Here is a 15,878-nt window from a genome sequence, read left to right on the forward strand (position 1 = left end):
TTCTCATCTCAGCACCATTATTCCCACAGCACTAACTTTCCTCTGCCTTTCCATCGCTAAACTCCCCCTTTCTGGATGTCCCATATCCTTTTTTCATTTTCCTTCCTTGTGATGAGTACCCCTGTCCCATGATGCCTTTGCTGCCTTTATGGGAGCTCATCTGCCAAGATTCCCCTCATGTGTTACCTCCTTGGTTCACTTCCTCTGACTTTCCCAGATAGTTGTCTTGCTTCTCAGTGTCCTGAGATAGACTTGCCCATACTGAGAGTCAGGCATTTATAAAGCTCTGATTCAACAATTCACTTAAGCAACTGTTTCACCTTCTCTACTGAGAGTCTCTCAAAGTCAAAGACTGGTTAAGAACCAATCTGTTTATAACAGCCCTCTCTCAAGCACAGCATGTCACAGATATAGGGACCAAGGACTAAACCTTTTAAAAAATGAATAAATGAATGAAGGGAGGAAAGAGGGCGTTGGGTAGGGGGGACAAAGGTACAAAGGAACATGCTAGACCAAAGATGCAAATATACTACATACATATGAGTCTTGTCACGGTGAGTCACCCTTGCCCACATTTTGGACACACTGAATGTGTTGAATATTTCAAAGACAGTCTTGGTAAAGCTATTGAAGATGTGCTACGTATTATTTTCAAGTATTTCTTAAGTTCTAAGCCAAAATTGCTTCATCTGTAAAATAAAGGGGTTAGACACATGATGGCTAAGACCTGACCCACCTCTAAATTTCTATGACTGTATGGAATGTCTACAAATAACAGGGCTCTTTATTCTGAGTGACTCACTATGAAACACTATAATTCTTCTGGATCCATGTCTTTCAACAGATCCTCACAAATTTATAATTATGAGGCTAAGCTGATTGCTGACACAGAACAACTCTTTGGCTCTTGGGACTGATAAATTAGTATTTTCTTAGGAAGATAATGTACAGTTTGCGATTGCAACGGTGGATCCAATTTTTGAGACTGAACGTCAGTGCTGGCTCCCAAAATGTCTATTTTACTTCTAAATATGGAGTTATGTGTCCATAGTAGAAAATTAGCTTTAGACATCAAGAAGAGAAAGGGGGTATCTTTATGATAAAATACTGTTTTCTTGCTATTTATTGTTAAAAGGTAAAGGAATACTATTTTCCTTGAGAAACAAAACAATCAGCTTTAGCTGTAATTGCCTTAACATGAACACAACAATGCCCTTCACATCTACAGCTACTGGAAACCTAGGCATCTTCAAGGACATGACTTCGAGGTTCTCCAAGAGGCCATTTCCTTCCATTTCTATACCTAAGAGAGGGATATCAATGAAAGATCAGGAGGATCCATGCTAGAGTCAAGTTTCCTTAATCCAATGTAAATGAAATTCATCGTGGGCCCACTTATCAAAAACACTTCAAGTTCCAAAGAGTGGTGACAGGTGACTTACATCATCTCACAACAAACAAAGGAGGATATGGAGCCTGACTGAAGATTACCTGCTGAGTGCTCTCTCGGAGAAGGCAATGGCACCCACTCCAGTACTCCTGCCTGGAAAATCCCATGGACGGAGGTGCTTGGTGGGCTGCAGTCCATGGGGTCGCTAGGAGTCGGACACGACTGAGCGACTTCCCTTTCACTTTTCACTTTCATGCATTGGAGAAGGAAATGGCAACCCACTCCAGTGTTCTTGCCTGGAGAATCCCAGGGACGGGAGAGCCTGGTGGGCTGCTGTCTATGGGGTTGCACAGAGTCGGACACGACTGAAGGGACTTAGCAGCAGCAGCAGCAGCAGCACAGTGCTCTCTGTACCATCCATGGGGACTAGTCTAGAACCTGACCTAAGAAAGGGTTAACTCTGAATCTGGAATATTGTATCAGGCCACGATGTTGGGAAGAGCTGGGGGGAGTGAGGAATGCATGTTTCTGGAACATCCCCATGGAGTTGTCTGCTCATCCCTTTCACTGGTGCCACAGACCCTTTATTGAGCATGCTGTGAGGCTGAGGGGAAAGTACAGAGGATTTTCTTATAAAAATATCAACCAAAGATTTATTCACATTGATATGTTAAAATATTAATGGAAAAGATTCATTGATTTGGTTCTCAACTTCCTGAATTTAAGTGGCTGCTGATACCAAGCAGCTGTAGAAAATGTCAGATTCCAGTTTTGTAATTCTCAGCCCTACCCTGAACTGTCAAGACCTGCTCACATCACTTTGTGCCCCATCTGCACACATCTATTTGTTGGGTGAAAACTCATAGGAATACTCAAAATCCCTTACTACCTGGATAGAAAAGACTTCTTTACCAAAGATGTATGTTCTATCATGAAATGGGACATAATATTTTTACTACTTAAAATCTTTGGACCTTTTAAAAGTATGGTTCCTATAAAAGAGCAATGGGTGATTCCCAAGAAAGCACATGGTTTTAGTTATTCTGTTACCTAAAAGGGCTTCCCAGGTGGTTTAGTGGTAAAGAACCTCCTGCCAGTGCAGCAGATTCAGGTTTGATCCCCAGGTCTGGAAGGTCCCTGGGTCTGGAAGATTCCTTGGAGAAGGGAATGGCAACTCGCTCCAGTATTCTTGCCTGGTGGCCTCCATGGGGTCTCAAGGAGTCAGACAGGAAAGCATGTTGACCTTTACTCTGACATCAGCAAAACCTTTTGAGTGGATTAACTCTTGTATCCACTCCAGTACTCTTGCCTGGAAAATCCCATGGACAGAAGAGCCTGGTAGGCTGCAGTCCATGGGGTCGCAAAGAGTCAGACACAACTGAGCGACTTCACTTTCACTTTTCACTTTCATGCATTGGAGAAGGAAATGGCAACCCACTCCAGTGTTCTTGCCTGGAGAATCCCAGGGACGGGGGAGCCTGGTGGGCTGCCGTCTATGGGGTCGCACAGAGTTGGACACGACTGAAGTGACTTAGCAGCAGCAGCAGCAGCAGCAGCAGCAGCAGCAGCAGCATCCACTCTAGGCCCATTACCAGGTTTCCTGTTTTTTTTCTCTCTCAGTGCTAAGCTGTAGAGAGAGATACACATCCACGCATGGTACAAAGGCTCAGCAAGCACAGAAGTGTGGAGACAGGGGAGAGCTCGCTCAGCATGGTTTCTGTGAAGTTCAGAACCACGCTTACCAGTTTTAACTGAAGGTGGCGATGTTTTACAGTGCTGATCTGTCAAGGCCAGGAAACATCGAGAGACTGCTCCTTCCTTGCTAAGAGAACAAGAGGCGCAGGGGGCTGGGCAGGGCATGGGATGGGGGTTGAAAAAAATCCCCATCCTCTACCCTCTACTCGACAGCTCCAACAGATGGCTGGCTCCCAGGATGCCATCAGTAAAGTTTTCTCTGTATGAAGTCACGTACCCACATTAGGAATACAGCTTTAGATTCAAGAAGAGAAAAGGGTGTATACATCTTTAGGATGCAAGAGTGTTCTCCCACTTTTCAAAAACTAAACGTTAAACGAACTCTGTTTTTCAGAAAAAAGTGGTAAGTGTGTGAACTTTGGTCCCATTTTGAGGGGGAAGCACTTAAAGGTCTGGAAGGGTGGAGAAATGGGAGGAAGAACCAGCCTGGCCTGCAGCCCCCTTTTTCACTAGGGTGTGCCCACCTGAGCTGATGGGGCCCCCGGCAGAGCTCTCCATTACAAGGCTGTGGAGGGAACAGGGCAGGCACAGGGAATGTAGCTAAGTGCAGACAGAGGCTCGTCCAGGAGAAAGCCGAGCAGCGCCACGCGCCCCTCTGTCTACTGCAGCTCAGCACACACTTCTCAGGCACTGTTATAAACTACCAGAAAATAAAAAACCTCTCCAAATGCTGTTTCTTAATTAGAACTTTCCTAAAATGTCCTCCATCTTTAAATTGCTAACACAATATGTTGGTGTAAAACCTCCTATGTTTCTGACTACAAGGCAAGTGTATGATTTCACTAGATGTTTTCATAGCAACTGCAGAGGGTGTTTGGTGCCTCTGTTCTTCTCACTTGAAAATAAATGAGAACTCAGAGAATTTTAGGCGTTATGTGGAAAATTACACACTATGCTGACGGCTCAACAAGGACCGAGATTCCCGGACTTCAACTTTCTTTCCATAATACCACAGAACTGCCTTATCAAAATGAAAAGCATCCCCTAAACATGTGGTTCACTTTTTTTTTTTTTTTTTCTATTTGGGTCACATGTGGGCAATGGAATCCGAGACACCAGTAGTAAAACCTGGTTGTACTCATTTCAGATTCACTTTAGTCTAAATCCCAAACTGTACACTCTGTCTATAGATTTTGGTGACCACTGACTATGAAGTAACATTAGTAAAATGGCTTTTAATAACAAGTTTTCTTAGGAACAGTTGAGTGGAAGAAGTTCCCTACTTTGTTTATCTTTAGTGGCATCAGCCTAAATTTAGAGTCATCTTATCACCGAGAATTAGTTCTGAATTCAGCTGCCAATTCCTTCAACTGGTTAAAGATGGCAATTTCTTTGCAGTATAAGCAAGAGATACAAGAATAGAATAATACTTATTCAGAAGTGCTAAAGTAACTGGTAGAATGTTGAAAGCCTCTTACAGGGTCCATTCATTCTACAAACATCTGTTGAATGTTCTCTGTGTGCACGGTTCTAGGGGTGCAGAGGGGAATGAAACAGACATAATCATCGTCCGCAGAGGGCAAGCCGACAGGCAGGCAAGTACACAGATGAATGAGAAATTACAAAATGCAAACTGCTCTGATGGAACAGAGAACAGATAAGAAGCCTCATCATGGCAATGATACTTCCTAAGCCAAGACCTGAGGATGAGAAGACAATTACTTGAAGGTAAGATGAGAATTACAATTCTCATCTTTCTCCTGAGGGGAAAATATAGGATAAAAGATGATTTTGTGGAGATCTGGGCAGAAGGAAGCCCATCCTCAAATGTCTGATGCAGGACAGAATCTGGCAGGTTTCACAGTTCTCATATCTAGAGCAGAGTGAGCCAGGGTGAAGGAGAGCAAAGATGAAGCTAGGCAAGGTTGTCAGGGGCCAACTCATCTGAGGGTTTTATTGACCACAAAAAGGAGTTTGGTTTATATTTTAAGTGAAATGGGGTATTCTTAGGGGGGTTCCACAGAGAATAAAAGGGTCTGTTTTACATTTTTTATAATTTTATTTATTTATTTATATATTGGCTGTGCTGGGTCTTCACTGCTTTGCTAGAACAGGCGCTATTCTTTGTCGTCGCTGTCCTCAGACTTCTCATTGTGGTGGCTTCTCTTGTGGAGCAACAGCTCTTGGCACACGGGCTTTGGAGAAGGCAATGGCACCCCACTCCAGCGTTCTTGCCTGGAGAATCCCAGGGATGGGGGAGCCTGGTGGGCTGCCGTCTATGGGGTCGCACAGAGTCGGACACGACTGAAGTGACTTAGCAGCAGCAGCAGCAGCACACTGGCTTGGCAGTTGGAGCTCACTGGTTTAGTTGCTCTGTGGCATTTGGGATCTTCTTGGACCAGGGATTGAATCCTTGTCCCCTGCATTGGCAGGCTGATCCACTATCTACCAGGGAAGTCCAACTTTATATTTAAAAATACATCTTTGTGGCTACTTGGAAACGTGGGATGGTAGAATTGACGGTGAAGAAAGAAGTGAGACTAGTTCATGGTTGTTGACTCAGATGAAATGTAAGGGTGGCTTAAGTCAGTGCTTCTCAAACTTGAGGGCTTCCCTTGCGGCTCAGCTGGTAAAGAATCCATCTGCAATGCTGGAGACCTGGGTTTGATCACTGGGAAGATCCCCTGGTGAAGGCAATGGCTACCCACTCCAGTATTCTGGCCTGGAGAATTCCATGCATTGTATAGTTCATGCGGTCCGGTCACAAAGAGTCGGACATGACCGAGTGACTTTCACCTTCTCAAACTTGCATCTGCACGAAGGACTGGCCTGGAGAACTTGGTAGGATGCAGATTCTGATGTGGGAGTCTGGAGTAGGGCCTGGTCTACATTTCTAACAGGCTTACAGGTGGTGCTGACCGTGTTGGTTCTGGCCCCAGATCACACCGTGAGATGCAAGGGTCTGAGCAATCAGTGCCGTGGAAGTGTTTGGATTTTTGTAGATGATTCTTTACTCCCTTTGAGAATCCTTCAACTATGAGATTCTAGTATCCTGTTTCTATAACATGACTTTCAAATTTTTTTCTTAGGGGAAGGGTCAGGGCAAAGGAGCTAAGTGGACAAAGCGCATCCGTTTATTTTAAATAGGAAGAAAGAGCCCATTGGGAGACAAAGAAAAAGGATAAGCTCTTGGCCAGAAGTGGGGTGCTCTCTGAGATGCTGAGCAACTCCAAAGTCAGTAATGATGCTCCCCTCCCCAGTCATGCCATTGCCTTGATTGGGAAGGCGGGGCAGGGAAAATCCCTCCTCCCTTATGGCAGAGTGACTTCTGAGGAGAAAGTCACCTGGGGGCTGCACAAGGTCAAAAGCACTCAGGTTCTGTACCAGTTTTCCCTTGACCCTGGGCTTCATTTCTTCCCCTCCCTCCCTCCATGATGCTTATCTCCCTGAGTTCTCACCCGTCCTTATTGGGATTCCCTTGAACTCATTTCTACCAATAGGAGATTTCTCCACCAGTTTTGAGTTCAGTAAAACCAAAATACAGGGAGGAGACTGGGTCTCTGCCCTGAAGTTTTCTCCCTCTCTGACACTGCCTCATTCCTGACCTTCTTAACTGCGCAACCTTCTAGACAATCAGGGAGCTGCAGGGCTTATATCCATGGCTAAGCAAAGGGAAGAAATGTTCAAGTAAAGAGGGGGGAAAAGATGCAATGTATTTAATCTCTGCCACTGCCAGCCCTTTACATTATTTTTGACAAGAGTTTTATTTTTAACTTCTCTATCACCCCCCATTCCTATCTTTCCCTGTACTGACTTCATACTCTTTCTTTCAGAAACATAAGCTAAATATGGGGTTATGTGTTAATCCGTAAGTGTTAACGGATTAAAAGCAGACAGAGGGGGCAGCTCTGTTTTTCCTAAGATCTGTGGTTCATTCAAAGTGATGGCCATACGCATTTTGTAACAGCAGAAAAAAGCAGTGGATAAAATGGCCCTTACATCATGGTGACAACCATACAAAAAATAAGTCTCATGAAAAAATGCTAGAAAGAAATATAGTGATTTTGTTTTGGTGGCATGGTTAATTGCAGCTTTTACTTACCATTTAAAAAATGAATTATGTCACCTCTATAATTATAATTTTGTTAAAGAAAAATAAAAAATGACTAACATGCTCACCTATATGCTTTACTGTATGTAAATTTTTATTGTGGTTAAACAAGACATTTGTCATAAATGTCAGATTCTTTGCTGTATCAGGTTGAAGTGTTCATTTTCTTGCCTGAGACTTAACAAATTTGTTTCCCAGTTCTTTGAGTTCATTTTATATTAGATCATGTAAAATGGACTGGTCAGCAGGCTTTCAATTTAAACTTCTGTACCAACTTTCATTTTCATGCTTTTAGCATGAAACCTTAAATATTATATAAACAGGAGGTTTATATATTTATCATCATTAGCTATACCACAGCAGCACTGAGAGGATAAATTTCATGTCAATGTATTATTTTTGGTGCTAGCCAAAATCCTTGAAAAACGTTACAAAACCATGGATTTTCAAATGTTCAGGGTTTTTTTTTTCCACAAAATTTGCATGCACAAGGGCTAAAAATATAGCAAATTCATAAGGTTTCTAAAATGACTTTTTACCAGATACTAACTTTAAAAAGTATGATTTTTCTTTACTCATTATCATACCAGTGATCTTCTCTACTATTTAGGTATTGAAATCCTTTCAGTGTCTCTTCTCAAACACACCCCAAGGCCATTTAATACTGTTATATAACCAAGTTTCCCAACCTTAGCACAACTAAGTTCTCAGATGCAGAACTGCATTAATATTTATCTGCCTTCTTTCATAAGAAAATTATACGAGCTGAGCAGATACATACTTGTAAGAATCATGAGACATTTAAACCATGAATTGAAACAAATGTGTATTTGAGTGTCCAATTAATTAAAAGAAACTCGAAGTCAATGAAATTGAATACATTTGATTTGAATACCATATGTTGATCTAATGCATTTAATCCTCATATGGAGGAAATGGGGAGCAGAGTTAACACTCCCTGCCTTGTCCTGTGGTCCTTCCCTACATAAGGAATCGGTATTAAGCAGAGAAAACATGCAAATATTTTACAAAAAACTCTCTCTTATAGGTGAAAAATTCTCAGACATAACATCCTTGGTGCTAATCCTTGCCTCACACCACTAGCCACGCGTGGTTCCTCAGATTGCGACTACTCTTCAACTGTTAAACTTCATAGGGGCTCTGCAGTCAGTAGACTTGCCTTCAAATGCAGAATTCTGGGCAAAGTATTTGCTCTCTGTGAGTCTCAGTTGGCTAGTCAATAAAACGGGCATTTATTTTCCTTATCAATAAAAAGACCATTAGTATAGTCTTTCCTGTGAGAATTATTTTGAAAGTAAAAGTGTCAAGTGTTAGCTGATCAGTCGTGTGCAAATCTCTGCAAACCTATGGACTGTAGTCCATCAGGCTCCTCTCTCCATGGAATTCTCCATGTAAGAATACTGGAGTGGGTTGCCATTCCTTTCTCCAGGGGATCTTCCTGACCCCGGGATCAAACCTGGGTTTCCTCATCGCAGGCAGATTCTTTACTGTCTGAGCACCAGGGAATTATTCTGAGGACAAATAAGCTGTGTACAGAAGACCTTGCCTAACGCCTGGTACTCCGAGCACCTCAGACATAACTGGGAGAGCTCAGTAATACCTGTACAACTCCAAAAACACCCAGGTTTGTTCTCAGGCATCTAAGCCCTAGTTGTTCTTCTTCCTCCTGCCTTCCTCTGGTATCTGAGATCTCTTCACACTTCTTTTCAAAACTTCTTTTGCTGACAAAAATTCTATTTAGTCATACAGTGGCTCAGGCTGTAAAGAATCTGCCTATGACATGGGAGACCTGGGTTCGATGTCTGGGTTGGGAAGATCCCCAGGAGGAGCACAGTTGACAGTATTACCCTGTCAGGGCGAATATAGATTTTAATAGGAATCCAGCCTTTGGCTATGGGAAGGGCACTCAGAGCAGACTCGTGGTGTCAGTGAGCAAATGGAAGGTGCAGGGAGCCTGCCCCAGACCTCTGGCAGAACTCGGCCATTTGCATTTTCAGAGTCCATGTGAAGCTGGCACAGGGCCCAGGGATGAAAAGCGGGTAACCCTGGGCTATATGTCTCATGGAGAAGCTTCCATGGGCAACCAACAGGGTTCATCTGAACTGCTGCTCTTCTCAGAACACTTGGAAAAACAGGCAGAAAGGACAGGCACTGCCACTAAGGGTGGCAGGAAAGGTGTGTGCTAAGTTCTGAGGCTGATCAGTGGGGCTGACAGGTTCTGATCAGATCACACGTGGGGAGGCCTCAGGTGCAGTTCTGGGTGCACCACTTTTAAGAGGGATGCTGATAAATGAAACGTCCACAAGAAAGCAAGAAGCCTGAGCAGGATACACTCAAAACTGGGGAGGGAAATTTTAGCTTGGAGAAGACAAAACCAAGGGTGACTGCCATCTCCAAACACTTAGTGGCAGCACCCTTGCCCAGGAGGAATGGTCCTTCTCTCAGGTTTCAAAGGAAAAAATCAGGTATCAGGATGTACAACTGAGGGCCGCTGATTTTGGCTGAACAAAAATTAACCACTGATTTTGGCTGAACAAAAACTAATCTCTGTGAATAGGTGGCTTTCTGAGACTGTGAGCTCCCTGTCACTAACATGATGGAGTATAGGCTTGGATGATCCCATCAGCATAGTAACCATCACTTTCTAAGATCTGATGGATTTGGGACTACATTAGTATTACTTTTAGCCTTTTAAAAACTCATTTATAAACAATCAAAACATTTTTCATTTAAATTTACAGAAGAGTTGAAAGAATAAAAGTACAAAGAACACATGTATACTCTTTACCAACATCCATCAACTGTCAACATTATACCCATCTACTTTTATTATCTGCTCTTTCTCACTTTTTCTCCTTTTTAAACTACATGATTTTTAGGGATTCTTCTTTGAGAGTTATGACTCTAGGCTTCCTTCCAGGTAATAGGAATTTAGAAAAATTGGGATTCTGTTGGCAGTGCTCTTAAGAGGTCTTAGCATAAAACCTGAACTCCATGTTGTTCCCTGACTCACAGGGCCCTGTACAGTTTGACCCTCCCTGAACGGCTCCCTGGCCTCATCCTCATTTTGATCGCCCCCGCACCCCTCCACAGCCACACTGGTTTTCTTTCTCTTCTGCATCCACTAAGCTGATTTCTGACTCAGAGGCGCTGCGCTTGCTAGTTCCTCTGCCTCGAATGCTCTCCACTGGCTTTCCCATGGCTGGGCCCTAGGAACACTCCCTGATCCCCAAACTCTTCTCTCTTCCCCACTGTAAGTTACTTTGTCACAAGCCTCGCATCACCTCCTCACTATTGGGCATGATCTGGTTTATGTATTCGTTTGCTTGCCTTTGTCTGTCACCCCCCAGGATGTAAGTGCTTTGAGAACAGAGCCTTGTCTATACCTTGTTTATTACCCTGTCTTCAGTGCATAGGACAGAAAACACACAAGGCACTTGAGGAATGAATAAATAAAAGAACGAGTGGCTCCAAGAACATCTATCTCATCAAAGATATGTTAATACTAGGATGGACGTTACTATTTGACGGCTTACACAGAAAAGTGCCTAACAGACTTATAGGTAAAGAGACACATCTCTATTGGGTGGGGTATGTTCACAGTCACTGGAAGTTTAGGGGAAAGTTCCCCCATCCAGAAGACGTGGACTTTTCTCAGGAGCCAATGTGTCTTCTGCTGCCATGGGTTCGAAAAGATTATCATAACAGTGGAGATCTGCAAAAGCTCCTGGAGCCAACTCCTAGGTTTTTGAAACAAGACAGACCTGGGACCGGGGTAGGGGGGAAGTACGGGGAGCTGGGGACTATTTCTACATCTGAATGGCCAGGGAACTCATTGAGACTGGCTCAGTTCTTTCAGAAAGGGAAGGTGAAAACTTTACTATATTGAGATTTCTTTCAAAGGAGTTCACAGATAATTCTACAGTGGGGCTTTGCAGAGATTGATTTTTCGTGTGTTTCTTTTTCTAAGATTGCTCTTGCTCTGTTAGGAAGTGTTTTACCAGCCTCCAAATGGTCCATCAAGTTGGAGGTGTACATGTGATTCCATTAAGGAGGCCTGAGTTTTTCCCTCAAACATTCATTTCTTGTCAGGCCCAATCACTGGTGATTACCTTGAGCATTGGATGTTTGCTCTGGGTGAGTCTGAAGGCATCTGAACTTGAAATTGGCCTCCTTCTCAACCACAGAAGAAATCTGTAACATCGCCTATTGTGGAAGTGGCTACAAGTCACATGACCTGGAGAAAAATGGAATAAACCACCTCCAGGAAAATTATTTTTAAAAGCTTCGGTTAATTCACTTAACTTGGTAAGCAAGAGAAACTATTTAACAGAGAACAAATTTTCCACTTCAATGGTGAAGGAAAATGCTAGCTTTTAAAGTTTTAAAATATCCTGAAATTAAATAACTATCCCTGAGTCTAGCTATCTGATAGAATAAGGAAATGTATAAGAGAACAGACTCCAGAGACAGACTTCCTGGAGTTTGAATCCCAACTCCGTAATGTAATTGCTGTGTGACTCTGGGCAAGATAATTAACTTCTCTGCTCCGTGCCTCAGTTTGCCCATTTATATAATACAAACATCCTAATGGTACTTAGTTCACAAGGATTTTAGGATTGAGTCAATACAAGTAAAGGGCTTACAGCTGTACCTGGGACACTAAGCACTACTGAAGTGTTTGCTATTAAGCCTTCTTTCTTACTCTCCAGCTTCAACTTAAAAACAAAAAGAAAGGAAATCTTGTATCCCCAAAGTACTTTCAGATACATCACCTAATTTTGATACTAACAGTAGCCTAGCAACACCGGCAGAAAAAGTTTCTTTTTTATTTTATAGATAATGAGTCACAGGCTCAAGGTCGGATAGAGGGTAAAGGGCTGAATGCTGACTCAGATGGAGGTCTTGGACTCTGAGGTTGGGGGCCTGTCCACCGAATCTGATGCCTTTGTCACTGATCACAGGGTTCAACTCTGAATCTGGTGATGGCTTTTAAGGAGGCACATTCTGATAAGTCTTGTGATCAAAGCCTCTGTTAACCCCATAGAAACTTAAGTGTGCTTGAAATTAAAAAAAAAAAAAAATTAATGGAGTTAAGTGAAAACTTTCATTTGCACTTCAAACTATCTTCTATGACGATTCTGACCTGGACAATGAAAAATTACTTTCATTCACACAGAAAAACACAGAGATAAACAAACCTAGATAGACGAATTATTTTTCCCACCTCATCTAAACAAACTGTCGATAGTAAACAAACGATCCAGAAGAAAAGTAAATAAGCTTTGTACAGTTGTTTCAGTTCAAAAGGCCTAGAATTCTCGTAGCTGTATAGGTAGGACGATCTATTTATTTTCAAACACGATGCACCTAATTCAAGGATTATCTTAAGTCTTACATCATCTGCAGTTCTTAGGATTCTAGTTACTATCAGAGGTCCTGCTTTGGCAAGGTTAATGGTGATGCCTTAGAGTAATTAGCTGGAAAAATAACAAACATCATTTCATAGTTTAATGCTATAGTATCATTCCCATCAATATCCTTTTTTATTTTCATTTTTGCTCATCACAGAGAGAAAAGCAGAGAGGCTTAATTTGATTTTCAGAAGGAAAAACAATTCTGAATGTACTTTTATTTTGGTCGAGGGTGGGGGGGGGGCGGTGCAAGGAGAAAAGGTCAGCCAGCTGGTTTTCATCTATATGCCATAATTCTCTGTTTAGTTTACACTATTAAACTCCAAAGCTTTGCTTTAATCTTAACTGTTACAGTATGCCTTACTGCAGATTCTATCATGTCGCATCCCTGATAGGATTTCAGACTTTGGCAAAGCACCATCCCCCAAGTTGGTCCTTGCCATCTGGGTAGTAAACGTATCCAACATTTTTTCATTGGCGCCTGCATCATTATGTTTTGTCACCAATGGTTTCTTGGGTTTGCAGTAAATTGCTGCGTATACTGTGGTTTGGAGCTGCCGCGATGATTGCCTACATTTATTTGTATACAACTGGGTCCTCATCAGGGCCTCCCTGTCCAGTTAGTCTCTGGAGGATGACCTAACATCTGTTTGTTGGGGGTGGGTGGTGAATGGAGAAGCCGTAAAACAAGAAGAAAACAGAAAGCAGGAGCAACCAATTTGATGGGGGAAGAGATTCCAGGAGGAGTCCCCCACACTCCAAAAGGCAGGTTAAAAAGAGATGAGTGAAACTTACCTGATCTGTCTTCATTTTGCGAATCACATCTTCGGCACAGTTCCGGGATGGTCTTGAGTGATGTGACTGAATACTGAACAGGAAGCCAGAGGAAAAAGAGTGTAAAGTAACAATTTAAAACAAGAGCATTACATTCACTCAACTGGCCAGAAAACCAAAACACAAGAAGTGATACTTGAGTACAACATGTTTGTCCAGAAAGCCTAAGTTTACACTAAATGGGCTGCTTGGTGATCTGGCTGTAGCCCAGACTCTACCTATAAACATGTAAGTAGATGCAGATTAAAAAGAGGTCTGGACAGTCCTTTAACAAATGAGGTGGGGTGTAGCCAGGAGATATTCTATTTCTTCTGCTACTTGTGGAAGATGGATTTTTCTGAACCTTGACAGTTTCCAGAAGATGGCCATAATATTTGCACTCTGAATCGTAAGAGTGAATCTGTGTGTGGAAAAAAAAAGTCAAGAGGAGGAGCACCCAGCTTCCTACAGCATCCAGGCTAGCCAGGAGCCATCTCTCCTGGACTACAGACATGTCCCTAATGCTGCCACAAATCATACGGCGATTTCCATGGGAAATATCAGGATAATGCTATGAAAAGCGAGAAGAGCACGGTTCTGTTTGAAAGCTCATCTGTTTCATGGACAGATTAGTCTAAATTGAAAGAAACCACCCTGCAGGCTCAGTCCCAGCACCAACTCAGGGGCTGCTATCAGGATGATAGATTATGACATAAAGGGGCATAAAATCTGAGGAGCTACAACGAATGTAAAATCAATAGTTATGATGTATAGAAATGACATTTGATGCCAATCAATCTTTCTTTGGAGAAAGGTGTTTTAAAACAATGTAAATAGGATGAACTCTTTCTTTAATCAAAGGCCAAGTCAGGGACAGTCTTCAATCATACTTTAATTCATAATATATAGCTTCCTAAAAATAATTTACTCTGCACCTTTAAGAACGATGCTCTTATATAAATGAGCATGGATTCTGAATGACTTCAAGTTGCAAAACTGGGAGGGGGATTGAGAAAAACAAAAACATTTAATCTAAAAGAAAAATGATCACGAGAAACTCATTAGGATTATTCCAGCATTACAAGTGAGGGATGTGTAATTGGGACACATTTGTCTATAGGAAGGTGCTTCAGTTAGCTTGATGCTGATGGATGAAGCAGTGTCTACACTGAGCTCCCCCTGTCCCACTCCTGCACTTTCCATGCAGTACCAGGACAGCAAGGCAGAGGGAGGGGCAGTTGGAGCTATTGTCAGTTTGCCAGTTGCACATCACAAACAAATTAAATTTCCAGTACTTCCAAGTGAAAAATGAAATCTCAGATGACTAATTAGAGAAATGACTCTTACCTGTCTGATGCAATAACATCCTGTTTATGTTGGCTATTCCTCAGAGACTACAGGTGTTTTAGCAAACCTGTTCACATACTCCAGGGAAGGAAGATGGCCTCTTAAGCCAAAAATGCACTCCAAGGAAGTTTTTCCCCTTTCACGTTAAGTTCTTTGGGAGTGGGAGGTAACACAGGTACAGAAGCATTTTTCTTGTTACTAATAAGTTACCTTCTGTTTCTGGCCAAGTACAAGCTCTCTAAGGAAATCTGGTAGCTTCCTGAGGCCAGCTGGTACAGGTTAAATAATTACACAGTCTGTGGTTCAATTAAAACTGGGCCTTTTGTTTCAGCTGCCATCAACCTCATGAAAGCACCCTTTGGCAAAGTCTTACCCTCTCTCTCTTTTTTCCCTTTTCTTCCAAGGCAAAATCTCAGACAGGAAATTTCAGATTGATTATGTTTAAATATAGTTAATGGTAAATTCAATAAGTTGCTCAGGGGGCCTAATGATAAGTTTTGATTAAACTGGGTGTGTTGCTATCTGCATTTCCAGCCACATGCATCCTAACTGCCACCTCCCACCCCACATCGGAACTGTCAGAACCTACGATTTATTAGCTGCACCTTCAGCTCCTCCAGTGTGACTGCAATGTACCTTCAGCTCCTCTGATGTGATTGCAAAGGTCCACAGTATGCAATCACTTTTAATTTGATGAGGTTTCCATTTCAACAGCCCACAGGATGCCTGGTTGGTAGAGGGACTGAGCTCCAGAGATGAGCCTGGCTGAGCCCCATCCCCTGCCTCAATCTGTTTCACTTCTGGTGGCTCTGCCTCTCACCCACAGTTACACAGGAAGTCACTTTGGGGAAGGTATCTATCTTAATTCTTTATGGGAATATGATACTGTATAAAAAGTCATGTGCTTGCTCCTGGTCATGGAAATAAATAGTAATCTAAGACAAAGATGATGTGTTGGCCAGAAAATCAAAGTTTTGGTTAATTATAAGAATATATGGAATGTCAAATTCAGCAATGACTCTAACCTACACTATAAACAAATCTATAAGAACACACGAGGGGAAAAAAAATCAATTTGTGGATTTGT

At 42.4% G+C, this 15,878-nt stretch overlaps 1 protein-coding gene across 15 annotated transcripts in view; it reads right to left on the reverse strand.

Annotated features, from left to right (window-relative positions):
- The window catches only part of SNCAIP (synuclein alpha interacting protein), a 165,361-nt gene that overhangs the window by 53,139 nt on the left and 96,344 nt on the right, over positions 1-15,878 (reverse strand). For all 15 annotated transcript variants that reach the window (XM_060415683.1, XM_042250308.2, XM_060415688.1 and 12 more), the window contains exon 3: positions 13,427-13,499. In XM_060415683.1, coding sequence (XP_060271666.1) covers positions 13,427-13,499 — 73 coding nt within the window. The remainder of the gene's footprint in view (positions 1-13,426; positions 13,500-15,878) is intronic.

Source organism: Ovis aries, chromosome 5 (genome assembly GCF_016772045.2).
Source record: "Ovis aries strain OAR_USU_Benz2616 breed Rambouillet chromosome 5, ARS-UI_Ramb_v3.0, whole genome shotgun sequence".
Lineage (NCBI taxonomy): Eukaryota > Metazoa > Chordata > Mammalia > Artiodactyla > Bovidae > Ovis > Ovis aries.